Here is an 18659-nt window from a genome sequence, read left to right on the forward strand (position 1 = left end):
CTGGCTGGGGAGAAAAGACCTCAAATATGAATCAGAGGATGATAAAGAGAGGGTGTTAATGGTCTGGCAGCTATGTACTAAAATGTCTATGATGTGCCCAATTTGGGGTAGGGGGATGTGGAGAAGGAATCTTTTGTCTGAAAAAGATCTGGGTCTTTGTGTGGACCACACACTCCATATGAGCCAACAGTGTGAACGGGCAGCCAAGAAAACCTCATCTGACGGTCGGCTACTTGACGAACTAAGCGGAGTGGGGGCAGGAGCTCGCTGCCCTCTTCCCTGGTCAGACAACATCTGGAGAATTGTGATCAGGTTTAGGAAGGATGGTGATAAGCTTTAGTGTCCACAGGAGGGTGACCAGGGCCTTGAAAGACCTTGAATCCATGACACTCAAAGATGATGGGAAGAAACCAGGGATGTCAAGCCTGTGGCAGAGAAGACTTAGCAGGGGGACACGAGATTTTCTGCAGCTATTTGAAGGTTATTGTCGTCCAGTCATTTTGATCATGTCCAACTCTTTGTGACTCCATTTGGGGTTTTCTTGGCAAAGATGCTGGAGTCATCTGCCATTTCCTTGGGCAACTCATTTTACAGATGAGGAAACTGAGGCAAGCAGAGAGAAGTGACTTGCCCAGGGTCACACAGGTAGTAAGTGTCTGAGGCTGGATTTGAACTCAGGTCTTCCTGACTTTCCAGGCCCGGCAATTTATCCACTGAGCCACCAAGGTGCCCCAAGTATTTGAAGGGCTGTCTTGTAAAAGAAAAAAAAATAGCCTTGCCTTGTCTACAGAAGACAGACGTAGCACCAGAGGCAGAAGTCACAGAGAGGCAAGTTTTGATTCGATGGTAGGAAAAATGTCCTTCCAATGAATCCTAAACCAAAGGTCTGTGGGCTGCCTCGGGAGCTGACCAGGCCCTTCTCCTTGGAGGGTTTCCTGCAAAACTGGATGGCCACTGGTCTGGGATACTGCAGAGATACTCTACTGAAGGGATGGCTTGGGCTAGGTGATCTCGGAGGGCTTTTCCCTTCCTGAGATTCTGCTCTTCTGCGAGGATACACTGAAGGTGTGAGGCCAGGACCTTCTTCTCAAGGACCGCTAAACCAAGAGGCTGAGGCTGTAAGAGATTTTGCACTCTACTGGACTGTAAGCTTCACGAGGGCAGGGACTCCTCTCAACTTTGTACCACCCCCAGGGCCTAGCACAATCCTCCAGACAGTATAGGGAATTTACAAATATATATTAAGTGGAGCTGACTTCTCTCTTCTGGCTCCATGCCAGTCTCAAGCATGAGAGAGCCCCTCCAGGTCAATAATAATAATAATTAAGATGATAGCACACATTTCTATAGCATGTTTAAGGTTTGCACAGTGTTCTTCCTCCTGATGGCCCTGTGAGATAGGCAGCACAGTTATGATTGTGCCCATTTTACCGATGACAAAACTGAGGCTGAGAAAGCCATTTACCCAAGATTGCACAGCCAGGAGCATGGCCCAGCAAGAGCTCAAACCTAGGGCTTCTGCCTTGCTCTCTGGTGTGTTTTCCACTACAGTGGCCCACTTCTTTTTTTTAATTTTTAGTTTACAACACTCAGTTCTACATAATTTTGAGTTCCAGATTTTCTTCCCTCCCTCCCCCTCTCCCTCCCCCAAGACGGCATGGAATCCCATATAACTTCCACATATAACTTCGCATTGAATTAATTTACACACTAGTCAAGTTATGGAGAAGAATTATGACCATTGGAGTGAATCATGAGAAAGAAGAAACAGAACCAAAAAAAAAAAAAACAAAACCCAAAAACAAAAACAAAAAAGAGAAAAAAGGGGGGGGGGAAGGCGAGCATGAAGTGTGCCTCAATCTGCATTCATACTTCATAGCTCTTCTAGTCAAACAGTTCGGTGACTGGCCAATGGGTCTGCGATTTTCTCTCTCTATGTGTCTTCCTGGAGGAGTTAGGGAAGTAACTTTAGGACCTCATTGTACAGACTTAGGGACTTTCCTGCAGCTGCATCACGGAACTCACACCCTCCACTCACAGAGGGGGCTGCTGCCATGTCCTTGGTCCTTCTCTTTATGAAAGCTAGTGAAGGGCTGGTGGGTCGCAATATTTAGGACTGGAAGAGAAGTTGGAAATTATCTAATATAACACCCTCAGTGAGACCCAAAGAGGGAACATGACTCAGTGACGATGGTCCAAATTGTCAGCGTTGAGGCCAGAATCTCCAGGTCTCCTTGCACTGCCCAGTGGAGAGACCATTTCATTAATAGAGGTGCTGCAGAATCTAGAGGCCTCCCTGAAGGAAGCGGTGACAGGGTTGGGGTCCAAGGTGATGCTATACATGACCCATGTGCCTTAGTATTTCACCTCATGGACCTCTGTTTCCCATTCTGTGAAATGGTACTAGATTACCTTCCCAGGATCCACTTAGTAGAATTAATATGGGGACGTTGAAAAGAGGGGCTCTATTAATTTCTTGTCTTCATATCACCTACGTAGAGCACACAATTGCTTAATTTTTTAATCAAATTGAATTTTAGCTCTAATATTATGTGTTCTAGGGTCATTCTATGTACTTTAAAAATAATTTTATTGATTTTTTGTTTTTACATCATCTTCATTTCCAAATATAATATTTCCCCCCTCCCCCACCTTGAGAGTCATCCCCTATAACCAAAAATAAAAAATAAAGAGAAAAAAACAATTCAGTCAAACCCATCAACATGTCAGTCAAGTCAACTATATATAGTCATTTCCTCTTAAAAAAGAGGGATATTCTCACAGCTCTTCTTTCAGGTCAAACTTGGTTGTTATAATTATGTAGAATTCAGTTTTGATTTTGTTGAATGTGTAAGCTCCTTCAGAATAGGCATTGTTACGTTCTTTGTATTTGTATCCCTGATACCAAGCATTTGACAGGCATTTAATAGATGCTCGCTGATCCTTTGTTTATGTCTATTGTTTTCCTGGTTCTGCTGACTTCACTTTGCCTCTGTTCATATAAGTCTTCTCATACTTCTCTGCATTCATCTTATACCATATTCTTTCTTTTGGTTTAGCAATATTCTATCCTTCATTACGTCAGTGTGTAAACAGTCTCTGTTCTAACACCATTTTCAGTTTTGACATTCTGTGTTCTGAGAACCCTCCCAGGTCTAACACTACATTCAAATGTCTTCCCCCCCACCCCCACCTCTGAACATTCTGTGTTCCAAATGTCCCTTATAGCTCTAACATTCTGCTTTATAATACTGTGAACTCCTGGGAGGAGAAGATTCCCATTCAGACAGTGTCAGCAAGGTTAGTCATTCTGGTAGGATCACTCTGGATGTCCATATGCCAAGAAGGCTTTTCTGTGGCATAAGACAAGACAGCTCACTCTGTCATCATCGCTTTTTCCCTCTGCAGCCTGTGAACTAGGGACTTACAAGTCAGCTCCAGGGGACCAGCTGTGTGCTAGGTGCCCCTCACACAGCCATGCATCTACATCTGCAGCCCAGACCTGCCACTGTGACCTCAGCTATTACCGGGCGGCCCTCGACCCTCCATCTGCAGCCTGTACTCGTGAGTACCCCTTCCACTTGGGGTGGAAGGTGAGGCCAGCCTACCCAGGGCACCCGAGACCTCTTTCCTCCTATTTGCCAGCCTTGATAACCAACCCGTCCAGACCCATTCTCTTGGTCATTCAACCTTCAGTTAATAGACATTTATTAAGTGCCTACTATATGCAGAGTACCATTATGGTCATGAAAGGGAGATACAAAGTTTGAATAATACATGGTCATTTGCCCTCGTGTTCCTTACAGTCTAGTGAGGGAATGTGATATAAATAAGTAGGATATGACAGAAAGTCTTGTGGGTGTGTGCCAGGCCTCTGGGATCTTCTCACTTAGTCCAAGGGCCACATTACAGTGGCCTGTAATGACAATTTCACAGGACATAAGCTTTGGGAATACTACTCTCTTTGGGCAGAGGAAGAGAAGGAAGCTAGGTTAGACATTATAGAAGAGATACAGTCTCTGCACTTAGGTTCTCCAGTCTGCTAAGGGAGACATAGTCCATGCCCTCAGTGAGCTCTCTAGGTACTGGAGAAGTCTGAGACAGAACCAGATGAACATACCCAAATCCACTATATAAACCAAGCCACAACCAGAACTATAGCTGGGGCCTGGGGCTGGGTCTCTCTACTCCCTAGGGCCTCCCTCTGCCCCCGTGAACCTGATCTCCAGTGTGAATGGGACCTCTGTGACCCTGGAGTGGGACCCTCCCCTGGACAAGGGAGGCCGCAGTGACATCACTTACAACGCCATCTGCCGCCGCTGCTCCTGGGACCAGGGCCACTGTGAGACCTGCGGCAGTGGCACCCGCTTTGTGCCCCAGCAGATGAACCTGGTGCAGACGACCCTGACGGTAGCCAACCTGCTCGCCCACATGAACTACACCTTCTGGATCGAGGCCGTCAACGGTGTGTCTGACCTCAGTCTGGAGCCCCGAAGAGTGACCTCTGTCAACATCACCACAAACCAGGCAGGTAGGAGGAGCATACGGGCCCCATCCCCGGGGAGTTTGAGAGTTAGGGTGGGCTCCATAACAAGTAAACAACAAAGGGCTCCTCTGAGGAGGCAGCTTGGTGGGTGGCCTTGGGGCATTTGGTCACTTGGCCTAGATAAGCACACCCAGGTTTTACAAGAGGAAGGGTAAGAGAATTGAAGTAGCACTGACAGAGAAACATAGCCATGGACCTAGAAGAGACCTTAAATTATAATTATGAAAGTTGGAGGGGACCTTAGAACATAGAATGTCGAAGCTGGGAAGTCCATTAGAACATAGGACGTCAAAGCTGGGAGGGAACTTAGAGCATAGAATGTCTGAGCTGGGAGGGATCTTAGATCACAGAATGTCAGAGCTGGGAAAGGCTTTAGAACGTAGAACGTTGGAGCTAGGAAAGGCTTTAGAACATAGAATGTCCTAGCTGGGAGGAGCCTTAGAACATAGAACATTAGACCTGTAAGAAGACCTTAGATTATAAACTGGGATCCTTAAGACTTTCCATGTCATCCCCTACAGACTCACAGGTAAGGATATTGAGACCCAGACAAAAATAGCTGACCCAAGTTCACACTCCAGAGCTAGGATTACAACTCGTTGGGGTGGGGGGTGGGGAGGAGATCTTTGCACAGGCATAAAAGAGGACTCCAGAAAGGGGAGGGAAAGTCAAGTGACTTTCTAATGCCCCATGGCTTTGGCCTTTCTAGCCCCGTCCCAAGTGGTGGCCATCCGCCAGGAGCGAGCCGGGCAGACCAGCGTCACACTGCTCTGGCAAGAACCAGCCCAGCCTAATGGAATCATCCTGGAGTACGAAATTAAGTACTACGAGAAGGTGAAGGCAGTGGGGCTGGGACAGAGGGACAGAGAGTGGCAGGCTCGGGCATGGAGGGAGATGGCAGGGCCAATCTCCTGAGCTCCTTTCTCCCTCCAATGTCCCAGGACAAGGAGATGCAAAGTTACTCCACCCTCAAGGCCACAACCACCAGGGCAACTGTCTCTGGGCTGAAGCCTGGCACCCACTACGTGTTCCAGGTGCGAGCCCGCACTTCAGCAGGCTGTGGCCGCTTTAGCCCAGCCATGGAAGTGGAGACTGGAAAACCAAGTGAGTGTAAGGTGGGAGGGATCGAGAGGCCACAGAAGGGCAGAAGCCCCTCTGAGTCACAGTCATGTGCCCACTTGGGACTGAGACGGGAACCTAAAACATAAAATTTCAGAGTTAGAGGGGACACGATGGAGCAAGAAGGGACCAGGGAATGTTTGCAGTAGAAGGAAGCCTGGAACATGAAATGTAAAGGACAATTGCTCACTCGTAATGTGGAACTTTTCCTAGATAGTCTATATATATTTGATATACAACAACCCTATAAGGTTAGTGCCATTATATCAATTTAAAGATGGGGAAACTGAGGCCAAGAGAAGTTAAATGACTTGCCCAGGCTCTCCCAGATATTAAGTATCTGAGGCAGGATTTGAACTCAGGACTTTCTGATTTTGAATCTTACCCTCTATCCATTATGCCAGATGGACAGTTACAACTGAGAGGGACCTTAGAACATAGAATGAAGAATAGAGAATGTTAGAGCTGGAAAGAGCCATAAACCATAGAATGTCAGAGCTGGGAGGGCCCTTAGAACACAGAATGTCATAGCTAAGAGGGACCTTAGAACATAGGATATCAGAGCTGGGAGGGCTTTAGAATACAGTATGTCAGAGCTGAGAGGGCCCTTAGGACATAGGATGTCAGAACTGGGAGGGCCTTTCGAACACAGGACATCAGAGCTGGGAGGGCCCTTAAAACACAGAATGTCAGAGCTGGGAGAGCCCTTAGAACACAGGATGTCTGGGAGGGCCCTTAGAACACAGAAAGTCAGAGCTGGGAGGGCCCTTAGAACACTGAATGTCAGAGCTGGGAGGGCCCTTAGAACACTGAATGTCGGAGCTGGGAGGGCCCTTAGAAAACAAGATGTCGGAGCTGGGAGAACCCTTAGAACACTGAATGTCAGAGCTGGGAGGGCCCTTAGAACACAAGATGTCGGAGCTGGGAGAACCCTTAGAACACAAGATGTCAGAGCTGGAAGGGCCTTTAGAACACAGGACGTCAGAGCTGGGAGGGCCCTTAGAACACAGGATGTCAGAGCTGGGAGGGCCCTTAGAACACAGGATGTCAGAGCTGGGAGGGCCTTAGAACACAGGATGTCAGAGCTGGGAGAGCCTTTAGAGAGCTTGTAAAGCACAGCATATTGGATCAGGAGAGGACATTAGAGGCCGTCCACATAAGCTGCTCATTTCAGAGGACACTACGGCAGAGAGATGTGCCCTGCATGGAAATGCAAGACTTTATTCCAGAAAGTCAGGCCTGAGAAAAGTCAGGGAGAGGTGCAGGAGAAATCCTTGTCAGGCCTCTTTACCCACATCCTCACAGCAATGCCAGGAAGAAATCAGAGCAGGGATTTCTGGCTCCATTTGCTAGATGAGAACGCCGAAGCCCAGGGTAGGAAAATGACTTGCCTAAGGTCATGCAGTGCCAGGCCTAGAACCCAGGTCACCTCCTCCTTGTCATCAATGCCTGGTGCCACTCTCACTTTCCACCCCTGTCAATGGACCCTGGATGAGGAACTGAATCCATCCATTAATTCAATAAGCATTCATTAAGTACCTGCTACATACCAGATGCTGTGCTAGGCTTTAGGAATAAAAAAGACAAAGTGAAACATGATTGCTCTCCATTAGCACGCATTCTTCAAATACAGAGATCAGTATGAAGTACAGGCATGTATCTAGGTGGTCCCATGGATAGAGCCCTGGCCTTGGAGTCAGGAGGAGCTGGCTTCAGATCCTGCAGCAGCTACTTACCAGCTGTGTGACCCAGGGAATGTCACTTAACCTTGATTTGCCTTAGTTTCTTCATCTGTAAAAAGAGAGTAATAACAGGCCAACCTCTCAGGGTTATCATAAGGATTAAATGAGATAATATGTGAAGTGCTTTGTAAGGCTTAAAGCACTCTAGAAATGTTGGCTATTATCATTATATAAAGAAAATAAGTTCCAAATAATTTGGGGTACAGGGATGTTGAGAGAGGCCTACTAACAAGACATTGGGGAGACAGATTGTTAGCTCCTTTGGGGCAGGGACTTTTTGCCTCTTATCATATCCTCTGTGCTCAGCACAGTGCCTGGCACACAGTAGGCACTTAATCAGTGTTTATTGATCGATTCCTGATTGATTTGCATGAAATGTTCAAGTCTGGGTTGCCCCATGGAGGCAGGAGGGGAAGACGAGGTTGCCCCCACATCTGGCCCAGGCTAGGCAGAGGGGGTTTTCTCTCCTCCTTTGTCTCTGCCCACCTCAACTGGGTCAGCCACCTTCCCCAGAACTCATGGTGCCTCCTGCCTCCTGCAGCAGGGCTCCGCTATGACACCAGGACCATCGTCTGGATCTGCTTGACGCTCATCACCGGTCTGGTCATCCTTTTGCTGCTGCTTATCTGCAAGAAGAGGTAGGGAGGGCCTCTGATCTTCTCCTGCCCCCTCCCCCTCCACCTCCCTTCCATACCAGGCCTTCATGGGCTGGGAGACTCCACTTTCCAGCTCTCCGACGGCTCCCTATGTGTTTGTGTTGCAGTCCACAGGGTTTCCTTTCACCAGCTTCCTCTCTTCCCATCTACCCTCGTCCCTTCCCCCTTCTCTCCCTACCCCCTCATCTCCCAGGCTCAGCCTGAAAATACAGCCCTAGCCATAGAGGCAGACATTGGCAAAGCAATGCTGAAGGGATGGAGCTTCATCTTTAGGTAGCGATGACAATAGCCAGCCTTTCTATCCGGCTTTATGGCATGTGAAGCACTTTATAAAACATTGTCCCCTTTGATTATCATGACAGCCCTGGGAGGTAACTGCACTTATGGTTCCCATTCGACAGGTGAGAAAACTGAGGCACACAGGTTAAGTGACTTCCCCAGGGTTTGAACCTGGGCAGGCCTTCCTGACTCCAGGTCCAGCACTCTATCCAGTGCCACCTAGATGCTTACGGTTAAGCTTCAAATTCTAGAATTTTAGAACAGGGAGAGACCTCAGAACACAGAAGGGCAGAGCTGGGAGGACCCTTAGAACACAGAATGTCAGAGCTGGAAGGGCCCTTAGAGCACAGGATGTCAGAGCTGGGAGGACCCTTAGAACACAGGATGTCAGAGCTGGGAGGGCCCTTAGAACACAGGATGTCAGAGCTGGGAGGGCCCTTAGAACACAGGATGTCAGAGCTGGGAGGGCCCTTAGAACACAGGATGTCAGAGCTGGGAGGGCCCTTAGAACACAGAATGTCAGAGCTGGAAGGGCCCCTAGAACACAGGATGTCAGAGCTGGGAGGGCCCATAGAACACAGGATGTCAGAGCTGGAAGGGCCCTTAGAGCACAGTATGTCAGAGCTGGGAGGGCCCTTAGAACACAGGATGTCAGAGCTGGAAGGGCCCCTAGAATACAGGATGTCAGAGCTGGGCGGAGCCTTAGGACACAGCATGTTAGTGCTCAAAGGGACCTTAGAACCCAGAATATCAGAGCCATGAGTTCCCTTATGGCCTAGACGTCATAATTGAGACTTCAAACATAGAATGTCAGAAATGAAAAGAACCTTAGCATATAAGACAGACCTTGGAGAGGAATATCAGCTAAAATGAATCTTAGAACAAATTATTAGAACATTTAATGTCAAAACTAGGAGGAGTTTTAGAACATGACATATTAGAGCATGGACTGTCAGAGCCATGATGGACCATAGAACAGAATGTCAGCTGAAATGGATCTTAGAATGTATTGTTAGAACATAAAATGTTAGAACTGGGAGAAATCTTGGAGCATAGCATTTTAGGACATAGAATGTTAGAACATAGATTATCAGAACAATGCTAGACACTAGAATGGAATGAAATGGACCTTACTGCATAATGTTAGAACATTAAACTTTGGAGTTGGAGGGGACCACAGAATGTCACTCAGTTTAAGAGACCATTTAGTTCAACCTCTTAATTCTGCAGGTGGGGAATGAAAGAGCCCAAGAGGAGAGGGGAGCATCTCGAGATCCTACAGCTTGTTAAGGGCAGAGCCAGGACTATATCCCAGGTCTCCTGACCCCCCAGTCCAGACCATCTTCTACTCCACCACACTTAGCAAGAGTCAGGTTTAGTCAGAGGAGATCTGGAGCAGATACTTCAATGAGGCATAGTGAAGCAAGGGGGCATAGGTTTGATGGAGAGAAGAATGACAGTCAAGGAAAAATAATCCTCTTCAAGGCTTGGAGGTCTTGGTGGAGAATTTTTGCTTGATCTTTGAATTTTTCTTGATCTAGAGAAACAAGGGAGAGAGAGGGGGAGAGGAGAGAGAGAGACAGAAAGAGACAGAGAGACAAACACAGACAAACAGAGAGAAACAGAGAGAGAGAGTCAGAGAGACAGACAGACAGACAGAGAGAGACAGAGAGAGACAAAGAGACAGAGAGAGAGAGAGACAAAGGAAGGAAGATTTCAAAGAACCTACTGAGGAAATTGAAGGGGAGTTCTGTGTTTGAAAGAAGAGATTTAGAGGAAGAAAATGCTGGTGGCTGGAGCACAGGTGATAGGAGCAGCAAGGAAGCCTTCCAAAAGGCTATCCCATGTCCAAGTCTAGCATCCCATTCCAGGTGGGAGTGAGGCTATTGGGTGGCTTGTGGCAGACATCCTAGATTTTCATCTAGGACAATGGCATTGGTGGGGAAGGCATAGGAAGGGATGGAAGGAACTAGGAGGCCAAGGCTGGCTAAGGATCAACGAGACCCTTTTCTCCCAGGCACTGTGGCTACAGCAAGGCCTTCCAGGACTCTGATGAGGAGAAGATGCACTATCAGAATGGGCAGGGTAAGTGTGAGGGACCTCAGAAATAGGGATGGGGGATGGGTAAGGAGGTAAGGAATAAGGGCTAAGGTCCCAATTCCCCCTCCCATAACTGATCCTGGAGGAGGACATCAGAGCAGGGGAGGAAAGAATCCCCTAGAGAAACTTCCAAAACCAAGGACCACCCACCCGCCCCCATCCCAAGAGCTTCTTCTGTGTCTTTTGATTTCTGTAGGGAGAACACCAGACCCTGCAGAGATGCCCATGACCTGATACAGACCCCAAGACATTTGAGACCAGCTCTTTGTATCTTATAAAGAGAAAACAGGGCCCTCAGATACTAAAGAGGACACTCAGGATCCCCTAGGAACCTCAGGACTCTCTAGAGACCCCAAAAGTCTATAGGCTAAGCCCCAAGCACTCCTGGGAGGCCTTGCTTCATATGGATAAGAGAAAACTTGAGTGAGAGGCATGAGAGTTCATTTAGTGTTTGAAGAGATGTCGTGGGGAAAAGGAATCAGATCTATTTGACTTAGGCCCGGAGGACAAAACTAGGAGTGGTGTGTGGAAGTTACAGAGATGCAAATACTGGCCTAATATAAGGGGAAAATAATTAACTTTCTAATGTTGGGAGCTGTTGGCTTTCAGGAACGGTTTTCAGGTAGTGAGCTCCATGTCATTGGAGGTCTCCATGTCAAATGTTGTGGAAAAAATTTCCTATTCGGCTATGGGTTACACTAGATGACCTCTGAGGTCAGCTCTAGAGAATCTATGGCCCCTGGTAGATTGCCTGACTCCACAGAGACACTCTTAAGATCTCATAGGCCTTCTATGTGGGGAGGTCCCTCAAGAGGAGAATTATGGGGAGGGGTCCAGTCCCACTAAGGAATGAGGAGGCTGTGAAGGGCCCCACCAAGGGAGGGATCCTCCCAGGACATCTAAGAGGCATCTTCCTGCTCCCTTTCTCTAGCTCCTCCCCCAGTCTTCCTTCCCCTGAACCATCCCCCCGGGAAGATCCCTGAGCCCCAGTTCTATTCGGACCCTCACACCTATGAAGAACCTGGGCGAGCCCGACGTAGCTTCAGTCGTGAGATTGAGGCCTCCAGAATCCATATTGAGAAGATCATTGGTTCTGGTGAGAACCTGAGGGGAGTGGGGCTGGGGCATATGGGAGTACTGGCTGGGGAGGGTGAAGGGGTGTGAGCACGTGTACCCTCCTCTAGTGGGCACAGCAGCCACGATTCAGGTGAGCCATTTTAGGCTGGCCAGCATGGCTTGGAAATAGCGCACTGACTTTGGGCAGGCCTCAATGTGGGCCTCTGTTTCCTCATTTGTGAAAAACAAGGAGGTTGGACTAAGGTCCTCAGCAGATCTAAAATGCAATATTCCTCTAATCCAATGGAGACCAGCATGCTTAGGCTGGGTCTGATCTTCCAGGCACCATGGCTTGCTTCCTCTATGTTTGGCACACACCATATGCATGGTGGAAAGAGCCCTTGCTCAGGAGGCAGGGGACCTGGGCTTCAATCCGACCTGATCCTTAGCAAATGTGTGACCAAGTCACTTCAATCTGTCTACACCTCACTTTCCTCATCTGTGAAAGGAGAAGGTTAGATTAGATGGTCTCTAATGTACCTTCTTCCCATTCTCAGTCTGTCAGACTATAGTCCTATGTGTGCACGGACTCGTTAGCAGCACCAGGAATGGCCCTGCCACCTCCAATACCAGAGCTCCTCCCAGTCGCCATAACTAAGGACAGGAGACCGAAGAAGTGGTCTTCCAGACTCTTCACCTCTCTCCATTAAGCACTGCCCTTCGCATACTAGACTACAGAACGATTATTGTCCACTCTTCAAATGCTTTAGCAAGCTCAGTTTTCTTTAAACCAAGGCCAATCTCCATGATCCACCACCATTTGCTATCTCTCAGCCTAGGTGGCACAGTGGATAGAGCATTGGGCTTGGAGTCAGAAAGACTCATCTTCCTGAGTTCAAATCCCAGCCTCAGACACTTACTAGTTGTGAGGCCTTGGGCAAGTCACTTCACCTGTTTGCCTCAGTTTCCTCATCTGTAAAATGAGCTAGATAAGGAAATGGCAAACCACTCCAGTATCTTTGCCAAGAAAACTCCGAATGGGGTTACAGAGAGTTGGACACTACCAAAATGACTGAACCAACAACAAACCTGCTTGTAGGCAATGCAGAGCTCCCCACTGGAATCACCATCTTTCTTTCCTCTACTTCTCACTTCTTTGTGAAGTGAGCTTTCCTACACAACATTGGGTGAGGGACATTAATAGGGATTGGGGAACAGCAGAGGCCAGAGGAGGGGTGAAGAACTCACTGCCTCACTGGCACCCTCAGGTGAGTCTGGGGAGGTATGCTATGGACGCCTGCGGATGCCAGGGCAGCGAGAGATGCCAGTGGCTATCAAGGCCCTGAAGGCAGGGTCCTCAGAGCGCCAACGACGAGACTTCCTCAGTGAGGCATCCATCATGGGTCAGTTTGACCACCCCAACATCATCCATCTTGAGGGTGTTGTCACCCGAGGTGAGTACCCTGGGCGTTCCCAAATACCCATCCTCACCCTCCTTGGGTCTACACCACCACCACCACCACTGCTCCCCACCCCCAAGAGAAACTCATTCCCCTACTAACTGCTTAAGGGAAAATAATTCAAAAGTCCAAGAGAAGGGTCAGTGTCTTGGCCTAGCTTTGTCCCTGCCCAGCTCTGTGTTGACTGAGCTGGCCCAGTTTTGCTGGGCTCCTTGGTGGCTCTATGGGCCTCCCTAGATTGAATACCAAATGGCTTCTTCCATCCACGCTGTTGGAAGTTAGCTCTGAGAAGAGGGCCTTAAGGTTGATTTCCCTTGGATACTTCCTGCCTGGAACTTTTGCCTTCTTCAGAGCCCTCAGCCATGGCTAGGGACCCCAAAGGACTTGTGGGATGTGGGGGAACCTGGAGTGAGCGAGATGGGGAGATAGGACCCCCTCAAGAGAGCTGTCCCTTTCTGACCTCCCTGCCCAGGCCGCCTGGCAATGATTGTGACTGAATACATGGAGAACGGCTCCCTGGATTCTTTCCTGAGGGTATGTGACCACCCCCCATTCCCTGCCTCTATCCATTGGCCCTCTCTCCTGCTCAGAGACTCAGAGACCTGGGGGAAAGTAGAATTCCCCAGAGGCTTGGAGGAGATAAGGATGTCCCTATACCCAGGGGCCCTCTGGCTCTGGGCCCTCTGATCTAGCTAGACCTAAGAGGAAGGTGGGTGGGTGCAGTAGTGGCTGGGGATCAGGACACCTGGGTTCTTGGCCTGACTCACTAGCCTTAGCCTGAGCAAGCCACATCCCCTCTCTGTGACCGCTTCCCTATCTATAAAGTGAACAGGTTAGACCAATCACTCATGTGCCTTCAGTTCTTCATTGTGGATTTGGTGATGAGACAATAGGAGTTAATGTGGTTGGCATGGAACCCAGAAGACCTGGATTTGGGAATGTCTCTACAGATTACAAACTGTGGATGTGATCTTTTCTCCTCATCTGCTTAAGAAGGGAATGGGGCTGTCTCCTCCAGCTCCCAGGTTCCGTAGCCTAGTGTTTCACTCTGCCCCAACAGTCAGTGGCCCCTTCTCTGTCCATTTGGGGCTCACTTCCCACACTGACTGTGGGATCCTCTCATTCCAAAGGGCAGGGGATGGGTGGGAATCTTAGAGGCAGGCTGATGAGGCTAGCTCCCACCTACCCACATTAGGAGAAATGCCCTCCTGCCCCATGGGATCTCTCTGACACCTCTGGCCAAAGCTGAGAAGTGCATGTACACAGGCAATATTCAGGGCATTTGTCCAGAAGCTGAGAAGAAAAGGAGAAAGAAAAGGGAGAGAGGAAGGACAGGAAGAGGGAGGGAAAGAGGGAAGGGAAAGAAAGGGGAGGAAGAGAAGGTGGGAGGGAGGGTGAGATAGAAGGAGGAAAAAAGGGAAGAAAAGATGAAAAAGAGAGGAAGGGAGGGAGGGAGGAAGGGAAGGAGAAGAGAAGGTGGGAGGGAAGGTGACATAGAAGGAGGAAATAAAGGGAAGACAGGAGGAAAAAGGAGATATGGAGGGAGGGAGGGAGGGAAGGAAGAGAGGAGGGGAAGAGAAGGAGGGAGGGAGGGGGGAAGGACCAAATTAGCTGGTACCCTGGGCCAGGCAATGGGAGCCCTTGGCTAAAGCCAGCCTAAGGCTGCCAGGCCTCTCTCTCCCCCTCAGACCCATGACGGGCAGTTCACCATCGTGCAGCTGGTGGGCATGCTGCGAGGGGTGGGCGCTGGCATGCGCTACCTCTCTGACCTAGGTTATGTCCATCGAGATCTGGCTGCCCGCAATGTCCTGGTCAACAGCCAGCTAGTGTGCAAGGTGTCTGACTTTGGCCTCTCTCGTGTCCTGGAAGACGACCCTGATGCCGCCTACACCACCACGGTAGGCAGACAGTGCCTCTCAGTGGCTCAGGGCTTTCTCCTCCCACAAGATCGGAGCACCTTCCAGACTGACAGACTTAACTACTTTCTGTCTTCCCCCCTCCCTAACCCATGATAGTAGAAAGTTCACAGCACTTGGGGTGCTCTGGGGTTCCCCTCCTAACCCTGTCCTTGGCTTCCCGGGTAATGGAAAGAACCTTGACCTTGGAATGAAAAGATCTAGGTTCAAAGTCTTCCGTGTACTGAGTGTATGACCTTGGACAAGTCATTATCCCTCTGTGGGCCTCAGTTTCCTCCTCTGGACTGGATGATCTATAGTATTTGCCAGCTTAGACATGCTCTGACTTCACGCTGATCCCTAGCCAGCCTCAGACGCTCTCCCACACCTTCTTTCCCATTCCTTGGGTGCTCAGCTTAGGGTTGATCTGTGTGAGGGAGCCTCCCACTACTACCCCATCTCTTGCCTCTTCCTGTCTCAGGGCGGGAAGATTCCCATCCGCTGGACAGCTCCCGAAGCCATTGCTTTCCGCAAGTTCTCCTCCGCCAGTGACGTGTGGAGTTTTGGGGTGGTGATGTGGGAGGTGCTGGCCTACGGGGAGCGGCCATACTGGAACATGACGAACCGTGATGTAAGTATCCAGCCTGGGACGGGGATGAGGATGAATGTGGAAGGTCAGGGAGCCAGGGGAAAGAGGGATTGGGGGTGGGACAAGGTGGGGGAGGGCAAAGAGAAGGATTGGGGGTGAGGTGTGGAATCATGGAAACAACATGGATTCACAAGACGGAGACGGAAGGGATTTCAAATGTGGGTTTTTATCCAACCTGCTCATTTTCCAGAGGAGGAAAATGAAGCCCAGAAGCTAAATGATTTGCCCAAGATCACCCAGAGCTTTAGAAACAGAGTCAGGATTCCAAGCGAGGCCCTCTCATTCCCAAGTCCGGTTTGGCGGCCAGTGCACCGGCCAGACCCCCGGCTAGAGAGTCTGCATCAAATCGCTCAGAACGCATTGTGCCCTGGGCGAGTCACTTAGCCCCCGATTGCCTCTGAAAATGAAAACTAAAATGAGTATGATTGAAATAGATATTCTCTAGCTGGCTGGAGAAGCTAGCAAGGGAGCCAGCCCAGGAAGAGGTTACGTAGGAGAGAGGCCAGCTGAGGGCCAGAGAAGTTAAGGAGAGCTTGGTTGGGAAGGCTCGTGGATGAAAGGTTCTTGAGGGTGGGAAGCCTGGTGGGGAATCAGGATAAAAGAGGCCTTAGTGGTGAGGTCAATTAGGGAGGCAGGCAGAGTGAGAGCTGGTAAAAGATACAGCCAGGCCAGAGGGAGAGGGGAAGGCCGTGTAGGGGCTGGAGGAAGTAAGTGGGATGGAGAGGGACAAATGCCAGAATGAAGTCGCATCCTGGTACCTTCCTGCCCCTCAGGTCATTAGCTCAGTGGAGGAAGGGTACCGCCTCCCTGCCCCCATGGGCTGTCCCACAGCCCTCCACCAGCTCATGCAGGACTGTTGGCAGAAGGAGCGGACCCAGAGGCCACGCTTCCCCCAGATCGTCAGCATCCTCGACTCACTCATCCGCGACCCCGAGACTCTCAGGGTCACTGCCACAGTGAACAGGTACCGGCCCTGCCCTACTGATGCCACATGGTGTGGTGGAAAGACCCCTGGATTTGGAGTCCAAAGACCTGGGTTCGAATCCCAGCTCATCTATTATCTATTCCCCTCTGTGGGTTCTCAGGTCTCTCATCTCTAAAATGAAGGGGTTGGGTTCTCTAAGCTTCTCTAAGATCCTTCCACCTCTCATCACGATGATCCCACTCAGGAATCCCCTTGGATCACTGCTGAGCAAAGGAACCAGTGACTGGCCTCAGCCAGAGACTAGGGAAGCCTGCAGCTTTGGGCCCCACCCAGGGTCAAATTCCCCCAGGACTGATTCTTGGAGGGCACCAGGTCCTGGCCCGGGCAATGTCTGCTCACCAGGCCTTCCTCTGTCCTCAGGTGCCCAGCCCCAGCTTTTGCCCGGAGCTGCTTTGACCTTCGAGGTGGTGGTGGTGGCGTCACCGTGGGAGACTGGTTGGACTCCATCAGGATGGGTCGGTACCGGGAGCATTTTGCAGCAGGTGGCTACTCATCTCTGGGCATGGTCCTGCGCATGAATGTCCAGTGAGTACAAACCAGGGCGGGCCCAGCCCAAGGGGCAGGGATATGGAAGGAGACAGGATGATACAGTGGGAAAAAAAAATGCCAAACCTGAGAGTCCGAAATTCTGCCTTTAAATCAATTACTCCTTTGCAAATGACTAGCTATGGTCGAGTCGTCAAGGCAGGAAGTAATTATTAAATGCCAACAGTGCCAATGCTGGCACCATGCTGAGTACTGGGGATACAAAAAAGGGCAAAAGACAGTCTTGCCCTCGAGGAGCTTACAGTCTAATAATGGGGGAGACAACGTACAAATAAAAACGTACAAACTGGATGTTTTGGAGATGTTCTCAGAGGGAAGGCACTAGAATGAAGGGAGATCAAAAAGGGCTTCCTGCAGAAGGTGGGATTTTAGCCAGGACTTGGAGGAAGGCAGAGGAAGAGGAAGAGCATCCCAGGCTTGGGGGAGCAGCGGGTAAAGATGCAAGAAGGAGAAATGGGGTGTAGGTGTCTCATGGGAGGAGAAGCTTGGAGACCAGTGCCACTGGATCATGGAATAAGGTGCTTTTCACTTAGTTTGTCTGGGTCTGAGTTTTCTCATTCATAAAATAAGACAGTTGGAGTCAGTGATTTCTGAGATTCCTCCTAGTTTTAGAACAGGGGTTCTTAACCTGAGATCTCTGAATTTATTTGTTTTTTATATATATTTTGACAACTATTTCAATATGATTTGTTTTCTTCATAATTCCATGCATTATTTTATGCATTTAAAAACATTATTTTGAGAAGTACATAGACTTTGCCAGACTCACCACCAAAGGCAATGTCCACGACACAGAGAAAGGTTAAGAATCACTTATCTTTTGAACTGGAGGGAGTTGGGGCAGGGAAAGGGGAAGGTAGAGATGGGAAGAGGACAGCAGTAGGACATCATGCCATAATAATGGATTATTAGAACCAGTTCAGAGAGTGTGGTGGTCCCAATGCAGTCCATTTCTGCTGCTGAAAAAATATTCCCCTTTCCTGGCAAAGGGCTCATGGCTCACCATCCATACTCTCTTGCCTTGGGAGAGAAGGTCTGTGGCCTTGACCAGAGTTCTTTTGCCTTGTCAGGGATGTTCGTGGCCTGGGCATCACCCTCACAGGACACCAGAAGAAGATTGTCAGCAGCATCCAGGCCATGCGCTCCCAGCTGACCAGCCCCAATGGGCCTCGGAGGCCCCTCTGACCTGCTGTTTGCTTGTGGGGACTAAGAGGGAGCCCAAAGCAAGGCCTACCAGGGAGGGAAGGGGGGTCTGCAAGGGCAAACTGGAGCTGGCTCCGTGGAAAGAAGGCCTAGGACCCAGCCCAGGACAGAAGGGAGGTGGAGGCCACCCTCCCCATCCCCCATCCCTTCCTCCATGCTTCCTTCTGACCATCAGACTTGCCCCCCTGGGCTGGGTCATGGGGGCACAGGGGTTGGGAGCCAAGCAAGGTCTTGGCTAGAAGCTCCCTGGCTCTCAGGATGGACATGCCACTGCCCTCAGCCTCCTGAAAGCCCCTCACCTATCCTTGATGTGTCTGCTCACCATCCAGGGCCTGTGGGGTGGGGTGGGGTGGAGTGGGGTGGGGACAGACAGAGTCACCTCCACCAAGGTTCCCACAGGGTCCTGGGAACTCATCCCCAAAG

At 49.8% G+C, this 18659-nt stretch overlaps 1 protein-coding gene across 2 annotated transcripts in view; it reads left to right on the plus strand.

Moving 5' to 3' along the window:
- EPHA8 (EPH receptor A8) overlaps positions 1-18218 on the plus strand; it is a 48425-nt gene extending 30207 nt beyond the window's left edge. The window contains exons 4-17 of one of the 2 annotated variants that reach the window (XM_036744966.1): positions 3409-3564; positions 4196-4531; positions 5256-5380; positions 5488-5650; positions 7949-8045; positions 10360-10427; positions 11374-11538; positions 12767-12952; positions 13431-13492; positions 14647-14856; positions 15335-15484; positions 16276-16466; positions 16848-17012; positions 18104-18218. In XM_036744966.1, the coding sequence (XP_036600861.1) occupies positions 3409-3564; positions 4196-4531; positions 5256-5380; positions 5488-5650; positions 7949-8045; positions 10360-10427; positions 11374-11538; positions 12767-12952; positions 13431-13492; positions 14647-14856; positions 15335-15484; positions 16276-16466; positions 16848-17012; positions 18104-18218 (2189 nt within the window). The remainder of the gene's footprint in view (positions 1-3408; positions 3565-4195; positions 4532-5255; positions 5381-5487; positions 5651-7948; positions 8046-10359; positions 10428-11373; positions 11539-12766; positions 12953-13430; positions 13493-14646; positions 14857-15334; positions 15485-16275; positions 16467-16847; positions 17013-18103) is intronic. The other variant, XM_036744967.1, reaches the window with a different exon arrangement.
- The last annotated feature ends 441 nt before the right edge of the window (positions 18219-18659 follow it).

Source organism: Trichosurus vulpecula, chromosome 2, assembly GCF_011100635.1.
Source record: "Trichosurus vulpecula isolate mTriVul1 chromosome 2, mTriVul1.pri, whole genome shotgun sequence".
In the NCBI taxonomy this organism is placed as follows: domain Eukaryota; kingdom Metazoa; phylum Chordata; class Mammalia; order Diprotodontia; family Phalangeridae; genus Trichosurus; species Trichosurus vulpecula.